At 35.4% G+C, this 19,008-nt stretch overlaps 1 protein-coding gene across 1 annotated transcript in view; it reads left to right on the plus strand.

Moving 5' to 3' along the window:
- LOC115216793 (cysteine-rich venom protein Mr30-like) overlaps positions 1-13,875 on the plus strand; it is a 39,421-nt gene extending 25,546 nt beyond the window's left edge. The window contains exons 5-8 of the mRNA XM_029786374.2: positions 3,216-3,310; positions 6,029-6,117; positions 12,616-12,714; positions 13,435-13,875. Coding sequence (XP_029642234.1) covers positions 3,216-3,310; positions 6,029-6,117; positions 12,616-12,714; positions 13,435-13,553 — 402 coding nt within the window. The 3' untranslated portion in view covers positions 13,554-13,875. The remainder of the gene's footprint in view (positions 1-3,215; positions 3,311-6,028; positions 6,118-12,615; positions 12,715-13,434) is intronic.
- The last annotated feature ends 5,133 nt before the right edge of the window (positions 13,876-19,008 follow it).

Below are 19,008 nucleotides of genomic sequence, written 5' to 3' on the forward strand. Positions count from 1 at the left end.
TATTGTTATTGCTGTTTTTGTTGTTGGTGTTCAACATTTGATAGTTTCTGGCTATCAATTTTCTACTGCATCACCTCCTACACATCCGTGTTGCCTGTCTATTTTGTTGCTGAGTGTCTGTAAACCTTTACAAGTATTGTATTGCGTCAGTTTCTTTCTTTTTTGTGAGGATGGATAGCGGTAGAAGTCTTATTTTGTATCAATCGTTTGTATTGTGTGTTGTGTTGTGAACCTAGCCTGCTGGTGGCATATTATAGTATTGGATACTTAGTAAATATAATGTACCTTGTATTTTTGTAATATTTCATATGAGTTGTATTATGTTATTGAGAGTGTCTTACGTTGTGTCTGGTTTGGGTTGTAATATTGAACTGATTATCCCTTGCGTAGGATGTGGACTGTTCCTAGCAGAGCTTTTTTTTTTTGCATTTTTTGAATTAGTGTTGAGGATCCCTGTATAGCTCCTGCGATTTGGTTCACATAATTTTTAAATATCATGCTCCAATTATTACTCCTATTGTTGTCGACTTTTTGACTCAAATCTTGAAACTTTCAATTTCGCCTTCTTTATTTATTTAGATAATTTCTCCACTACTTTTTGGAGAATGCTTGTAATTAAGCAGGTGTTCTCTTTTTCAAATCTTGATTATTATGTCTCAGTGAGAACTTTTATTTACTGTACCTATTTGGAACATGTTTATATCATTTATTGTCAGATTTTATGTTCTAGTATTGCCATATTGTTGTTCTAGCAGCAGATTTTCCACTCTCTTCTGGTACGTTACTAGGTAACACTGCCCATGGAGTCCCGGGCGATAACTGATCAGTCATGTGTCTTGCTCAGTATTAAAATTTTTAACACAACACCGCTTCTGATTTCTTTGAATGAATATGTTTTGCATGTCATAATCAAATGTGTCTTATATAGGGAGAAAATTCGCCTTTTCATTTTTTTTTTCAGTAGATGCATATCCGGGCATTGCTGTTTTGTAGTGTGTTACACACTGACTAATTTAAAACACTTTGTGTTCGTTCGGGAAAAATCGTTTTGTTTTTGTTTTGTCTCGCTCGTGACATGTATTTTAGGCCGGGATAGTGTTGCGTTCGTGCTTATGCGTTGTGTACGCATTATTTATGTTGCTTATAAATATTAAACAGTATGCATATTAAAATATTATGCATACAAATTATGCATAATTAAAAATATAATGCAAATTATGCTTATAAATATTAAACTGTATGCATAAATAGTTCCATGTAAAAGTAATAAATGAATTTATACTAGCGGGAACTTTGAATATTTCACGGAATTAATAGTAAACCTATCGGGTTAATTCTGAAAACTTTATCCAAAAATACTGAATGCATATCTTGTGTAGTTTCCGTACGGAAAGTTATTCGTCTGCTAATCAGTGGAAATTGAAAGTATTTAGAATACGAGGATTACTGAATGCACTTTACTCTTTTATTTGTTTCAGTCATTTGAATGCGGCCATGCTGGAGCACCGCCTTTAGTCGAGCAAATCGACCCCAGGACTTATTCTTTGTAAGCCTAGTAATTATTATATCGGTCTCTTTTGCCGAACCGCTAATGTTAAGGGGACGTAAACACACCAGCATCCGTTGTCAAACGGTGTTGGGGGGGGGGACAAACACAGGCACAAAAACATACACACGCTCACACACACTCACATATATATATATATATATATATATGCAACGGGCTTCTTTCAGTTTCCGTCTACCAAATACACTCACAAGGCTTTGGTCGGCCCGAGGCAATTTTAGAGGACACTTGCCCAAGGTGCCACGCAGAGTGACTGAACCCAAAACATGTGGTTGGTGAGCAAGCTACTTACCACACACCAACTCCTACGCCTAAATATACACATTTATATAGACGCATATACTGGATGTACAATTTTATAGACTTAATACACAGCACTCATTAAATAAATATTCACTTTTAGTTTTCTGTTTTTCCCATAAAGGAATAAAAATTACCCCTACATATAATACAACCATTAGCTACGTTTCATATATCTGGCAAGTAGATAAGCGCGAATATTTCACGCAATTGCACTTATGTGCATGCGTTAAGTGATAGGTGAAATAAAAAAATGAATCACGTTTCACTATCCAATCACCTCTACCACCATTAACATCGTCATCTCTCTCTACACATCTCCATCTCTTTCATCCCTCATCCCACTTTTCTCTTTCTCTCCCTCTTCAGTCTCTCTTCCCCCTCTGTTACTCTCTGTTTTCAACCTCACCATCAGAACATCACTCCTCTACTAAAATTATTACGTTCCCTTTACCTCATGTCATGGTCGTTTCTTTCTTTCTTTCTTTTTCACTCTCCGTCTTTTTTCTCTGTCGTTTTTCTCTCTCACTGTCTCTGTCTGGCTCTTCGCCTAATCCTCTTTTACTCTCTACTTTCATTTCTCCTCCTTTTCCCTTTAACTAATCCCATGAAATCAATACAAAGACATTCCCTCTGCCTCATGTCATTGACACTTCTCCCTCCTTAGTTTTTCTACCTCCTCATTTTTCTCACTCCCCCTTGTCTGTCCCCCTCATTTCTCTAATCACGTGAAAGTGTTACCGACGGACTAAGTAACGCAATGTCAAGCACAATTATTATAAGGTAGTACCTGATGTTGGTGTCGACATTTTACACATCTCACATTGAGACATCTTGGAAGAGAGAAAGAAACTATGCTTTATATAACTACAAAATTTTGGATGTTTTGTTACTTTGCTTAAATTTACTTTTTCCACGGCGAATTTTTCCTTCCAAAGCGTTGATATTTGTTCTATTAAATTCATTTTGTGGTAAGAGCTTCGTAGCATATGCCCAAGTTATTTAGCCATGAATACTTTCTTTTACTTCTTCTTCTTCTTCTTCTTCTTCTTCTTCTTCTTATTATTATTATTATTATTATTATTATTATTATTATTATTATTATTATTTATTATTATTATTATTTTATTATTGTTATTATTATTATTATTATCATTGTTATAATTATTATTATTATTATTATTATTATTATATTATTATTATTATTATTATTTTATTATTATTATTATTATCGTTATAATTATTAATATTATTATTATTATTATTATTATTATTATTATTGTTATTATTATTATTATTATTATTATTATTATTATTATTATTATTATTATTATTATTATCGTAACAGGAAATATACTGGGATGCGAAACTCATTGGATGTGGAGGAGCATATTGTCCTAATTCGCACTTGAAATATATTTACGTCTGCGATTACTATACTGGGCAAGTACAAGACGATTGCAATGCATTTGTTTTCATTTTGTTTTCATTTGTTTCTATCCTCAGCTTCATGTATATATATATGTTTCGGGGCGCATACGCGGATTCTATGAGCGTGGTTTTACCTTTTTCCAGTAATTTTACTTTCTTCCTATTCGGCTTATTTCCCTTTATTTAGTAGTCATTCACATAAATCTTTCTTAATAACGGTCATCTTCAGAGTAATTACCCAATACTCTGAAGATGACCGTTATTAAGAAAAATTATTATTATTAAGAAAGATTATTATCGCGGTGGTCACGCGCGGAACAAAACCTCTGTGCACAAGCAAATTGTCTTCGCAGCACTAACTTAGGCTTAGGTACATGTGATGCATAGCCGATAAGATGCCCCAAGTGCAAAATACAGTACGTTGGTAACATAGTCCAGCAACTCGTGCATGTATATATTTGAAAAAAATGTGTCTACTTGGTTAGTGTGCTATTTAGCGATTATGAGAGCGATTAAGTTACAAAAATAAAATGCATGTCGTGGTGGTATTAGTTATGAATCGTGACAGTTATGCTGTAATGTAAAAATGGAATTGAAAAATTAAATGTGTGCAGCGGTTTCAATGATTTGGTTTACGTATAATGTATAACCTATTTTCATGAGTGATTTCCTTAATAACTTCATATTTATTTACAGCATATTTACATGCGCACATATATATGTATTCATACATAGATATACACAATACTATACCTATAAATGTGCATATATATATATATATTATTAAAATTTATGTATTGATTAAGTCTTTCCTTGTTTGTTTTGCAAAATAGTGGTTTTGTCTCGAATAATATTTTATATATATATATATATATATATACATATAAAGCTATACTCATTTTAGAGACATATGTATATAGATATGCATATATATATGTATATATATATATATATTATATATATATATATTATATATATATATATATATATATATATATATATATATAAAGAGAGAGAGAGAAAAAGAAAGAGATAGATAGATACATACATACCCATATACATACATAGACAGATGGATAAATAGACAGATACATATATATTCATACATAGCTTATATACATTCGTATATGATATGTGTGTATGTATGTGTGTGTGTAGGCAAATATGCTAATGGCATAACCGTATACGCAGACACGACTAAAGTAAATGATACCCTTATAATCATCAACAATTAATTAAATGTGAAATGATAGATTCAAATTATTTATTATTATAATATGAGTATTGAGTAGACATGCCTTTTGCACCTTTCAATGCAGCGACCCTATTAACCATATCACTTATCAGCTTACGAATATTCTTTTGAGGAATTTCTTGCTTCATTTCATGTAGTAATCTCAAAATAATTGGATTTGAAGACGCATCCTTGTCCTTTTGATGCATTTTCAAGTCCATTATGTCCCAGACGTTTTGAATAGGGTCAATACCTGGTGACTGGCTTGGCCATTGAATATTTTCTATGCCATTTTCATTCAACAAATCTTAGGTCATTTTCGCCGTGTGACAAGGAGCCCCATATTCTATAAATAAACTGCCATCTTTAATCATTTCACAACCGGAGAAGATTGGAATGTGTCCTTTCTGCAATGTGGATACATTTTTATCTAAGTTTATGATTTCCTCATATTCCACCAGCTCTGCTTAACTATCGCGCCAAGTTGTTCTCTAGACCATCACAGAAATTCTGCCGTGTTTCTATGTTGGCTGCAATCTTTACGCACTAAACATTCGTGATCAGAGATTCTTTCAGCCCCATACCCAACCACTATGACGACATATAGCAAATCTGGACAAATCAGGGAATATGACGGTGTCATAAAAGGCTAGTGGCCTCTCAACCATCTCACAGGTCCAATCTTTTCTCCACTGAATGTTGGCTGGTCGAAGGATTTGCTTCCTTCATGCTTCCTACTTGCAGAATAATAATCATTTTTGTGGAGATACTTGACAGCTGTTCTGCAAATAACATCAAATTGTTCCTCTGTCAGAGGCCTTGCAACGAGGATTTTCTTCCACACTTCTCTTAACAAACCAAAAGATCCTGTCAGAGGGTTCTAGTTGATTTGGGCAAGGTGGTATGAACTCCTTTTCCTCTCTGGTGAATTGCTGAATCTTACTATTAACTCTAGAAAGTGGGATCCCAATGTTTTCTGCGATTTTACGCAATGTCCAGCTTCAGAATGACCAACAATATAGCATGTTTGAAGTTCCGACAGCTGCAAGATATTTATGTTTTTTTGTTTTTTTTTACATGGCATAATTAAATATTTAAATACAGAACCTGAAACATGAAAATTTATTGATTCCACAAGCGAGTATAGTAGATGGGAATTATAAGAAACGACAATTTCGGGTTTCGAGTTTTTACTTATGTGTGTGTGTGAGTGCGGATGTGTGTGTGTGAGTGTGTGTGTGTGTGTGTGTGTGTGAGTGTGTGTGTGTGTGTGTGTGTGTATGTGTGTGTGTGTGTGTGTGTGTGTGTGTGTGTGTGCGTATGTGTTTGTATGTGTTTATGCATGTATATCCATATATATCTAAATGGGGTGTTTAAGGTATTTGAAAAAGATGAAGCCCATTTTAGAATAGGAATATTATGAAAAACCACGAAATTTAAGTACATTTTTCAGTGAAATTCTCTGATTTTGTGAATAACTAAATATATCTTTTCAGCCAAGATAGTACGTTGTTTCCTTACACGCTTGCTAATGCTACGCATCAATTAACAACCTGCCCAAGGCCAGCAAATAGTACACTTTGTGGTAAGTATATTTGTTCCTTTATGCATATATGTAATTTAATAAATCTTTATCATTACCTTTACATATTGCTATACATATAGCACGTGTGTACGTCTCTATGCACATAGATACAAACATATATATGTATATATATATATATATGTATATATATATATATATATATATATATATATATATTATATATATATATATATATATATATATATATATATATACGCGAATGCAAGTAGTCTGAGACCAACATCGGTTGCCAATGAAATTTCATCACACAAAAAATATTTAATCAGCTAATTTCGACAGCATGGGAATTGAATTTCCGCCGAAAACTATGAATATGGACGAGGAAAAATAGTAGACTGTTCGTTGGAGAACGAATACATAAAATATTTAGAATGAATGAGTGACTAAACAATACATTATTTACATTATTTATATTTTAGAGATATTTGTCCTCATCTTAGACTGATATACTCTCCAGCCTTCATCAGGTGTCTTGGGGAAATGTGGAACCTGGGTTCTCATTCCTAAGATAATTTTCGATGTTGTTGTTATTATTATTATTATTATGATTATCATTATTCAGGTCACTGCCTGGAATCGAATTGAGGATCTTTGGGTTAGTAGCATGCGCTCTTCACCACTATGTCATATGCCCGTGGGCATGTGGGGTAGGAATTAGAACCCAGGTTCGAAATATAACATGACACCTGATGAAGGCTGTTGGGTATATCAGCCGAAACGTTGTGTTAACAGCATACAAGATGAGGACAAATATTCGTCAAATGTAAATAATGTAAATATTTTACATAATTCCTCATCTCTTAAATATAGAACTGTATTGACTAAAAGCTGTTAGGGAGAACATTTTATTCCGAAATTCAAATAAGTTACGTGGTGAAACATTTAAAAAAAAATTAGCTTCAGATTGGCGTCAAACGGGAAGCAGATTCTAAATAATAAAAATGTATGTCATTGATGTTAGGAAAATAATATTTAGATTATTGCATAATAAAACAAATACATTGTTTCCGATTCATTAATGTATGACCCATTGATCTCTGTTTTCTTCTCCTTAATATTAACGCTGTGTGGCAGCAAAGCTCAATATATCTTTTTTCTTCGATACTGATTGCAGTTTTTTTTTTCTTTCAATTGTTGTTTTTGAGATGTCATTATTGAAAGTAGTTGTTCTTGATCTATACCCACCAGAAAGATGAAAATCCCCTATTTTAAATTTGTTGAAACAACCATTGCAATTTCACACTCTTATACCATTAGGATATTCACTAGATATTTTTCCCTTGTTATATTGTTGCCCTTGTGAAATTCATAAAGCAAATTGTGCCGAATAGTAAGGCTCTTGTTCTCCAATAGATACAATTGCACATTACTACGTTATGATATTTAGTAATTAACTCCATGTACAATTAGCTGATGGCAAGTAAATATTGTATTAACTAGTACAGTATTTGTGGCATGACATCAAATTATTGCTTCAAAATGGGAGATTGCTTTTCCGAAACACTAATATATGCATGTGTGCAAATTAGCAGTTCCAGTTTTCTGAAGATACTGTAATTGATGAGTATATTGATCAAGTTGATGCAGACGCCTATCAAAATAAGATTCGATAGTGGATGAAATTCGGTCATAATTTTTTTCCAATCTATACAGGAATAACTAAATTATGCTTGTTTAGTAAGGTACACGATAGATTATATATATAATAATTGGCACTTTTCGTCTATGCAGACGGTCAATTTAGTTTAGATGCCATTTAATCGAACATATCAGGGACTCCTGTTTCATGGCTGATTCTTCCTATGATTATAGCGCAGCTACTGTCACAGCACTTGCATACCAAGTGGATGGCTCGGCCCTCTGCATTTCTATTGTTTTCCTTTCGCTGCTGACGCTGCTCAACTTGCTTTTTTCTGTAGCTGCTCTCTAGAGAAGCAGTTCCATCATCACAGTCCTCCACGTTGTTCAGTCCTCAGCCCTGTCTTCCCAGGTGCCGACATCCACCTCACACTTGGACAAACTAGTTTTGCAAATGTCCTTATGCCTCAGTTTTGGACTTCCTCTTGGTCTCTTGCCCTGGGACAGTTGTCCATAGAGCAGTTGCTTCAGGATTCGATGGCCATCCAATCTCTTCACATGCCCCAGCCACCTCAGTCTTCTCATACACAACATAGCTGTCTTTATTTGAAGATTCGACTGGGCCAGCACTTCAACATTGGTAATCTTGTCGTGCCATGTTAGATCTAAGATCTTGTGGGGGCATCAGAGATGCAAAATGACGAGACATCTTTCCTGTCTGCTGTACAAGGTCCATGTTTCAGATCCATAGAGGTGTGTGCTGAGAACACATGCTTCATAAATCTTGATCTTTGTCTTGATGTCTAATATCTTGTTCTTTCATACTCGTTTTGTAAGCCTTCCAAATGTTCTTGCTACTTGCCCTATCCTGACGTTAGTCTCATCAAGTGAAGCATTACAGGAAATGGTAGACCCTAGATAGCAGAACTTGTCCACTATTTCAATCTCATTGTCATCAGGCTTGATATGTCATTTCAATGCACCCTACTGAATGAGGATGACTGTCCTTACACTGATAATCAAACCGGAGGCCTTTTATGCTGATGATTGGTGGGACATTATTAATTTGTAGAGTTAATTCACGGTGAGCAACAAGTGCTGCATCGTCGGCGAAGAGAAAGTCTCTTATTGTTGCTCTATTGATCTCCATCTTGGCCCGAAGTCTAGAAAGATCAAAGAGTGACCCACCAGTTCTCCAACCAATGTAGACATCTTCCGGCGACTCTTGAAATGCATACTGCAGCAATAGAGCAAAGTAAATGCAGAAAAGAATTGATGCTAGGACACAACCTTGTATTACTCTGCTGTCGATGTTGAAGTTATCTGATAGTGAACCGTCAAACTGAATGGTTGTTTTCATGTCATCATCGAACGAAACAATAAGCTGCAGCAGTGTTAGGGGACATCCATATCTTTCAAGCTCCATGTTCATTCTTCATCTGCTGACTGTATCAAATGCCTTTGTCAGATCGACAAATGATATATATAGTGGTAATTGCTGCTCCCATCATTTCTCTTGTTGCTGACGAATGGAGATCATATCCATTGTTCAGCGGTTAGATCTAAAACCGCACTGGCTCTCTGGTAGTACTTTTCCTGCTAGCTTCTGAAGTCGTTTCAGAATTATCCTCGCAAAAGCGTTTCCAGTGATGCTCAGTAGTGAGATGCCTCTGTAGTTATTGAAATATCCCTTGTTCCCTTTATTTTTGTACAGAGTGACGATCATGGGATCTCATATTCTGTGGAATTTTTACTTCCAACCAACACGTCTTTAGTAACTTCTATAAATGTGGAAGGAGGGTATCTTTGTTCTCTTGGAACACTTCAGCTAGTGCTTTTTCGCCTGCAAGTTCACAAATTGCTGTGGAGAGTTCTTCTTCCATTGGTGATATATCGAGTTCTGTCCTTTCGAAGAGCTGAGGAATGGCCTCATCAATCTGTCTATCAACACTTCGCTCCTTTGTGTACACTTTTGTTTAATATTCCACCCATCTTTCCATCTGTTTCTTCTTGTCCGTCAGCTGGTCACCTGTTGCAGACTTGAGAGGTGGCAATTTACTCACTGTTGGTCAGATAGCAACTCTAATCTCATACATTTTCCTGATGTTACCCATGTTACTCGCCTGTTGAATTTCTACGCATAATTTATCCCAGTGCTTGGTGGCGCATTTTCTAGTTTCTTTTTGAAGGTTGGATTTTGCAGCACGTATCTGTTGCTTCGTACATTCTATTGGCAATCAATTGTGCTTTATGAAGATCTTGGGCGTTTTCTCAAGTGATGGCATTAGTATTGATTCATTGGCTTCGATCCAGTACTAATTGGAAAGTTGATCCGTTCCAAAGGCCATCGATGCAGAATCATATATTGCAAATTTCATGTTGTTCCACATGTCGTCAGTAGATGAGTTATCCAAGTATTGGAGATGTCCTTCAGAATATTCTTGACATTTGGATCTCATCACTGGCCATCAGTTGCGCCATGTTTGGTGATCAGCGCCTACTCTTGCATTGAAAGGCAGCAGAAACAGCCACACATTATACCACCTACTGTCATTTTGGCAGCGACACTAGTCTGAGCTGACACACACACACACACACGACGCGCGACCCCACCACACACACACAAGGGTAATTATAAAAATAAATTTTAAAATGATATATATAGATAAAAGGTATGCCATCGAGAAATAGAAGATAATACGTATTCATAAAAGTAAAAAAAGTATAAGTAGAATTATAATTTAAAATACGACATATATATATATATATATATATATATATATATATATATATATATATATATATAAATACTAGCATTATGGCCCGGCGTTGCCGGATCATAGTGCTAGTGCATGTATATATGTGTACATATTACATGTACATCTATATATATATATATATATATATATATATATATAATATATATATATATACATATACACATAAAATACAAAATACAAAGTTATACCTTGATATCGCTAATGATAACAATACTCAAAACTTATAACAGAGTGGTATTTCGATGAATTGAATCTTATCCTCCCTCTATTATACAAGTGTGGCTACAATCCAACCTACCTCTACTTCTGGGGAGACATTTTAAATTTTTATCCGGGACGTCCTGCAAGGTTCGAGTCGAGTACTCCCTTGCACCTCTCCGTTGACTCGAACCTTGCTTCTATTGTGGCGAATTTACCGCCTTTGTTTAGATACTTGATATCTTTCATAGTCGCACGAAAACACTTTTCGATGGTGCTTTCCTCCAGGTGTTCAAATCTCTTTCTTTTTCTACATTGTATACTTTATAGACAATAGTATTTACTTTGATTTAATTATTTATTTCGTTTGGTGGTGTTATCCTAGATTCACAGTCTTTGTCAGTGATCAATCCGAAATAGGTTTGTATTTCTTTCATTTTAATTTTAATGGGTTCGCACCCGCCGACGGCTGCAGCGAAATTCATTTTTGGACCTTCTTCTATTGAAGACATTTCAACAAAAATACTTCCGTATAAACGGGGGAAATATTGTCAATTTCCCCAAACAGGGACACAATTCCAATTTTTAAACAACAACCAAAGCACCTCTTCCCAAAAAAGGGGAGGGGTACGGTTTACAATTATTTAACAAATGCAACACAACAACGCTTCCCTTACGAGGAATCAACAAACGTGATAACAATAGTTAAACAGTAATAATAACAACAAACCTTACGGTGAATCAAAAAGTAGTACGCAGTTGAAGCTATAGTCCTTTATGGATCAGAAATAAACCAACAGCAGTACTCAGTAGAAGCGGCTGTTCGAGAAAACAGGCATTACATACAGCCAAACTTCATATAGATACTTAATGCTAGATCATTAGCAGATAATCTAATGTAAAAGCCGTAGTAAATGGTATGTGCACAGCTCCATCTGGATTATTCCATTTCTGCACTTAAATTGTATTTTTAATTTATTCCCATTCATGTGAAACCACTTATTCAAGTTCAAATCATTGATGTAATTTCATACCAATTGCTATTTTTACTTTTGTTATGTTAGGATTATATTATACTTTAGTTTGATTTTTATTAGTACTTACTACATATAATTCAATTGTTATTATTATTTTTATTGTTAAAGTGAAAGCCTCTGACATACAATAGAGAAATGTTTTTCATTCACTTTTAACACGTAATACTGAAATAGTGGAGAAGATATGATATTGATATGGGCTCGCCCTAGGCAAAAGGGTAAATTTTTGCTGATGACATTCCCCGTACCCTAAGTATGGCATGTGTAAATTTTGAATGAAATTGGCTGTGTAGTTCTCAGGTTTTAGGGAAACAGACAAACAGACACACATTCTCAGTTTTGTGTGTATATATATATATATTATATATATATATATATATATATATATATATATATATATATATAGATATATATATATATAATTATGTGTATTAGCCTAATAATGTGCTATCCAAGGCTACACTTTTGTTAGCGGTAACCAAATGTTATCATATAGGACTTCTCCCGTTACTGGATATATCTGCCAATATCCTTAGAATATAAACAAGCGGGATTGAAAAGATTCTATTATAAACCACATTAGTTGTTTCTACTCATAATTATCAGCTGTACGTTACTGAATGTTACATAAACTATACTCAATATTATATTAATATACATGCGCATATGTGCATGACTAGTGTCAAAATACTGCTATACCATATTTAGTTTCTCCATATTTTATAGCCGTCTGAAATACACTTTTAGCTTCCGTCTATTCACTAGGATCCGGTGGGTCCAAGACTGACAACTATTATCGTTACAGTATTTAATGAGGATATTCATTATATGGAACACTTATTTTTTCGTTCATGTTTAATCAAATTCTTCAATATTTTATGCAGATTGTAATGGCAAATCTTGTCAGTACGGTGGCATGCTTGATATAAATACTTGCCAATGTACTTGTTACCAACTAGCAACCGGAGATGAGTGTGCGGAATGTAAGTTGCCATTTTTTTCTTTTAGTTAACCAATTAACTTAGTATTCAAGTTCATATTTTTCTTTTCCCTACAGAGTATAAATATGTTTTTCTTGAACCTTCATAATGATTTATGTGTTTTGTAAACTATATAAGCCATATTCAATTCATATGTGTATTTGATATTATTCAATTAATACTGAGATATTGCTGAATGTTCGTTTGAGAAAAAGTGAGGGTTTGTTGAAGAAAAAAGTATGCATCATATTGCAATGAATGCTTATTAAAACAGCTCGTTCGGGGAATTAGTTTCGCAAACAGCTGTACAAGCAAATTGTCGAGGATATTTTACCGGTGTAGGCGGATTGCTGAAAATGTGAACTTTATATTTGATACTCCGATATTATTGAGCAATCATGTTCCTTCCTATTATTTATCATAGTTAGTAGTAATAAAATGTCAAAATGTATTACATATTTCACTTGTGGTGATCTGAAAGATCATTAACTCTTAGCAGTGAACAAAATCTCGATTTACTCACTGAAGAAATTATCGTTAATTGTATGTAAAAGATTATGCATGAAATGTCTCGCATTATGAATGTATTAAATTTCTTTGATATATCTTAGACTTTTTGTATATCTATTAATATCCTCTGAAATGAATGTTGTTGATTTTACGAAATTTAAAATGCAATTGAAACGATTTCAATAGGAATTACAATTTTGGTTTCTCTTTTAGTGACATGCAAACCTGATTATACTTTCTGTGAGCATTACAAAGATACCTTTTGCGATGTTAAGTATATGTACTCATTCGCAAGATATTGTCCTAATATGTGTAACTCATGCGCCAAATGATTTGCGTATTGTATTTGATGCGACGCTTAAACATCCAGATATTTTTCATTTTATCTCTACCTCTATTAATGACAATAATTAAAATAATTAAAATTATAGTATCGTGTATCTTTATAGTAATATTGTTTATACTAGGGGTTTATGAAAAGTTTTCAACCTTGAAGGCTTTTAGGCCTTAAGGTCTTGAACCTTGATCAGAAGTCTTGTACCATGTTTTGTCTTTTTGAGGTCCAAGACTTTTCACACACCCCTCGTAAAGTATTGATTACATATCAATACGTAAGATACCTGTAACAAAATAAATATAATAACTACAGCACTATACTTGTTGTTTGAGTTGTCTTTCGATTTTGTCTTCTCTTTTCTATGTCTGATGCCAAAGACAATATGTCTTTCAAAATAGATTTAAAATTTATGTATCCAATAAATCGGAGATTATTCTGTAGATGCCCCTAAAAATATGATAAGTATTACTATGTATAATTATATACTGTAATTAAAGGTATTTCACCCTGACAATCCTTTGAGGAATCGTCAAATAATGTGCTTGCCAATCAGGAGCTCATGAACTGGCTTTCCTTTTCCTGATTGTTTTAGGTATCATGTGATAGAATTGTGTCTCCAATTGTTAATGTCATTTGAACAAGTCGTCGTTCCCAGAGGAAAAATACTGGAAATATACGTATATTATAGTTTAAAGAATATACGTATATTATAGTTTAAAGAATGGAGGCCATAGTCACTTCTAATGCAAAGGACTACTGGTGGAATGTCCCAGTGAAAACCTCAATAAAGTGTAAGCACAACGGACCTGATATACTGATTTGTGATAGAGAAGAGAAAGTAGGTAAGTTGCGGAAGTTAGCTGCCTAGCTGATGTTAACACGAAGCTGAAGATCCCTGATAAACAGAATACATAGCCTGAAATACTGAGAAATCTGCAATTACTATATACAGATGACACGTCCATGTTAATACCTGTAATTATTAGGGCTCTGGGATATGCCTAAATACCAACTTTGAGAAATTAGGCTTCTTAAAACCAGAATAGAGAAAGCTAATTCGATGACAACAGATCCAAGCCATTAATAGAACTGCAAAAATCTATAAAACTTTGCAGAAGTTTATCATTTAAATGTATACGAGCATGTCTTGTTGTGCAGCTATAAGCATGAAACTACATGGATAAAATAAAACATACAAAACTGCACATATAAATATCTACGTGTGTACATATTGACTACATACATGCATATATACATACATACATACATGCATACATGCATACACATACACATATGTACATACTGAAATACCCTATTGTTGATGTTAAAATTCCAATGAAAGAGCCTTGGTACTATGTTAGAAACCAGCTGTTTTGCTATTAGCAAGAGGTCTTGAAAGAAAACTGATAAATGACATGCATACGTACATACATGATGGGTGCCCCCTCGTTATGGAGTATGGATATTTCACGAGGTTTAACAATTATCGGTGCTGTGATCGAATGCGACTCTTTAGCCAAGCTAAAGATCTACAATGTCTTGTATAGAATTGGCAGATAAAACCTTTACCGGCAGTAGGGTGATGTAGTTGTAACTGGGCTACATGTACCTTTGCGTATCGTTTAAGTCATCCCGCCGAATTACACTCCCTTCTATATACCTGAGAGATATGATTAGTATGGTGTGTAGCACTACCACTAGTGTCCTGGTTGTCAATCATCTGTCTCGCTTTATGACTACGAATATGATTCTTGAGTCCAGCCTTACTGTGGCAGGGTCTTGCACAGACACTGCATGTCAGCATCATAGGAAGATCCTTACGATCTGGAAGTGCAACAGCGATACCGTTCCTGGCATCCCTCCCTACTTTCTCATGCACAACGCGAGATTTCTCAAAAGTATCTGTCCCCACGTGCACAAACAACACCACCTGCTACGGTCAATGGCTATGCCCTCCCATGGGTCAGCAGAGATGCAAGCATCTCTTAAGGAAGCCTTCAGCAAGTTCTTATACCTCTTTTTTGTGGAGGTCGTACTCCTTTAGCTAACTCCTGACCACTCCATCTGAGCCTTGGCTTTAAGGCAAGAGCTTCTATACTTTCACACGGAGAGCTTTCTGGTATTTCAAGATCACTGATGTGTTGCTCCCACTTAATCCCATAGATCTGTCTGAGACACATCTGATGGAAACTTTCCAGTTTTTTAAAGAGATATCGATACGTGACCCACGTCTTGCAGGCATAAAGAAGAGAAGAGAGCTCACATGCCTTGTACACCTTTATCTTTGTCTCGCCGGCTCCAGAGGCGCCTTTCTAGCCTTCCGAAATCATCACTTGCTTTCCTAATTCTGTATAGAATTCCATTATACAAATTGCTATATCTATTAACAGTGCTTCCCAGGTAGACAAACCGATCAACTACATGAAGTCGTTTATCATACACATAGATATTTGGTTCACTATACTGCTTACCAGGACAGGTTTGTACAAGGCAGCAGTTTTCTTGAGACTGACTGTCAATCCTAAGGCAGTGTAAGCATCAGAGAAAACATTCAAAATGTGTTGCATATGAATCTCTGCCAGCGTTACTAAATCACAATCATCTGCACACAAAAGTATCTTATGATAGAGGTAAATATATTTGTTTTGGCAGTAAAGCGCCTGATATTAAATATGCTGCCAGAGGTTCCATAATGGAAAGTAAACACTATATCTGCAGTTTCTGAATGCAATACAGAAAACTATCGCATTTTGTATTGAAAGAGGCTCCGACATTTTCCTTCTAAAATTAACTCTACCCTTCATCTTCTTCATGAAAAGACCTAACCAAAGCAAGGAACTTTTCAGGACACCCAAGTTTCTGGAGAACTTTCCACAGTGCATTTCTATTAACGGTATGAAAGGGTTTTGTCAGATCGATAGAAACCTGATTTTAATCTAAATCCTGTTCCACACACTTCACCTGAAGCTGTTTAGCTGAAAAGATCACATCAACAGTGCCGCGTCCTACACGAAAGCCAGATTGACTTTCTGGAAGAACACAATCTGGAACGTGTTTCAGCAGACGATCCAGAAGTACCTTGCATAAAAACTTTCCTATGACAGAAAGCAAGGATATTCCTTCATAGTTAACACAATCATTCCTGTTGCTCTTTCCAATACAGTATCTTTCCAGTCCTCGTGTACATGTTCAATAGCCCATATCCTACCAAACAAAGAGTGAAGTTGCAGCAGATGTCTCTCACCACAATGCTGAAACAAGTTCGCATGTATGCCATCCATACACGGTAACCTGATGTTATTCATCCTTGAGACAGGCACTGAAACTTCTTCCAGCTTTGGTGGTTCTGCGAGAGCCGCCTTCACAGGTAATCCAAGGATAGGATTAAGAACCTCCTCACTAACTACAGACTGCTGATTCAAATGTTCATCAAAATGTTCTCACCATCTTCGCAGAATTCCTTTGAATCACGAATAAGTTCTTTACTATCCCTGCTTCTAAGTGGTGTCATCAGAGAAGTAGTCGGTCCATAAACTTCTCGCAAGAGACCACACAACAGCTTTGTGTTATTGGAATCCGACGCCACCTGTATCCCATCAGACTTCTTACTCCACTACGTATCCCTCACCTCAGAGAGTCTGTGCCTCACACATGATTTTACATCCTTGAGTTCCCTATGCAACACTTCTCTCTCCTGTGGCTTCGCTGACTATTAGTGTGAAAAAGTACATCTTTTATCAGCCAATAAATCGTCAATATGTTCATCAGTTTCTTTAAACCAATCTTGGTGCTTTCTTTGTATCAATCTCAGAACTTCCTTGCCTATATCAGAAACTGACCATTTTAAGGATCGGCCAATCATCCCCAAAGTCTGTAACATGCATTTCCTCTCGTAAATTTATCTTCACACAATTACACCTCAGACGATAGACATTCAGTAATTTAGGCAGGGTAATCCTTGCAGCCCGGATTTTACGTTTTGTGACTAATTTCAATTTTGCACGTACTAGGCGTTGGCCAGTCCAACACACGCACCCTGACAAGGATGCAATCCAGAATATGACAATCATTAGATGCAGGGTGCATCCATGTGGTCTGAAACTTAATCTTTTGTCGAAACATGGTATTGGTAACACACAGACGCAGCTCCTCACACATCTGCAGCAGAGGTATGCCATTACTATTACACTTTCTCACCGCATGCTTTGCAATTACAGTCCATGTGTTAAAATCCCTACCCACTCTAGCATTAAAGTTACCCAGTACGATGACTTTGTCTGCCCGAGTGATGTGTCTTATTATGCCCTTCAAAGCATGGTAGAAAAAAACTTTTTCGTCATCAGTGTAGCACATAGTTAGAACATACAAACTAACCAAGGTCACATAATTTCCTTTTACTAAAGGACTTCTCATAGACATAAGACGCTCGTTAATCCCGACTGGGAATTTTTCCAATTTGTCTACAAGAGCAGTCTTAACAGCAAATGCTTAACGCAGCCTTTCCTCTAAACTTTTCATTCCTCTCTTTCCAAAAGAATGTATATTTTCCACAAGATTCTGTAAGTTGTCCATCTCCGGCTAATCTCGTCTCAGATAAAGCAACGATGTCAAGATCATAGTGTCGAAGCTCCTTCGCAACAAGCGCAGTACTTCGTCCTCATACATACATACATACATCATACATACATACATACATACATACATACATACATACATACATAATAATACATACATACATAATACATACATACATAATACATAATACATACATGCACACATACATACATACACACATACATACATACATACATACATACATACATACATACATACATACATACATACATACATACATACATACATACATACATGCATATATACAATTCCTTCTCCGCAGTCATTTTTTCTAGGGCCATTGCAAATCAAATGACATATTGGCTTATGAGGAGACAGGGGAAACGAAAGGATTGCTGGGATACATCGAAGAAATTTTGATTAAAAAATACTGTAATACTTGAATATAAAATAAACGCCCCACTGCCTTGTGAAAGATGGTTTGATTATAGAATTTCATTGCACTCTATTCCCCACTGATGGACTCACATTGACCTGCACAAAAATTCTTACACACAAAACAGAGTAGAAACATCGTCTCTCAGTATTTCAACGGGGATATTCCAAAGCGATATTATTTCTGTAATTTGGACATTTTATCCATTATAATTCATGCTGCAAAAATCAAAGAGTTGCGTACCAAAACCCTAATTACTTTGGGGAAAACCTCAAGATTTATGTTTAAAATGTTAGCTATACCAAAAAGATTTAATAACCTTTTCAGCCAACGTAGAAATGGAATTTAGCAAAAAAATTCACATTTGATTGTGGCACATGAAGAATCGAACCCCTAGGGCACAAAATCTGAGCAACAATGGTCTCATTATATCACCTGG

Source organism: Octopus sinensis, linkage group LG1, assembly GCF_006345805.1.
Source record: "Octopus sinensis linkage group LG1, ASM634580v1, whole genome shotgun sequence".
Classification (NCBI taxonomy): domain Eukaryota; kingdom Metazoa; phylum Mollusca; class Cephalopoda; order Octopoda; family Octopodidae; genus Octopus; species Octopus sinensis.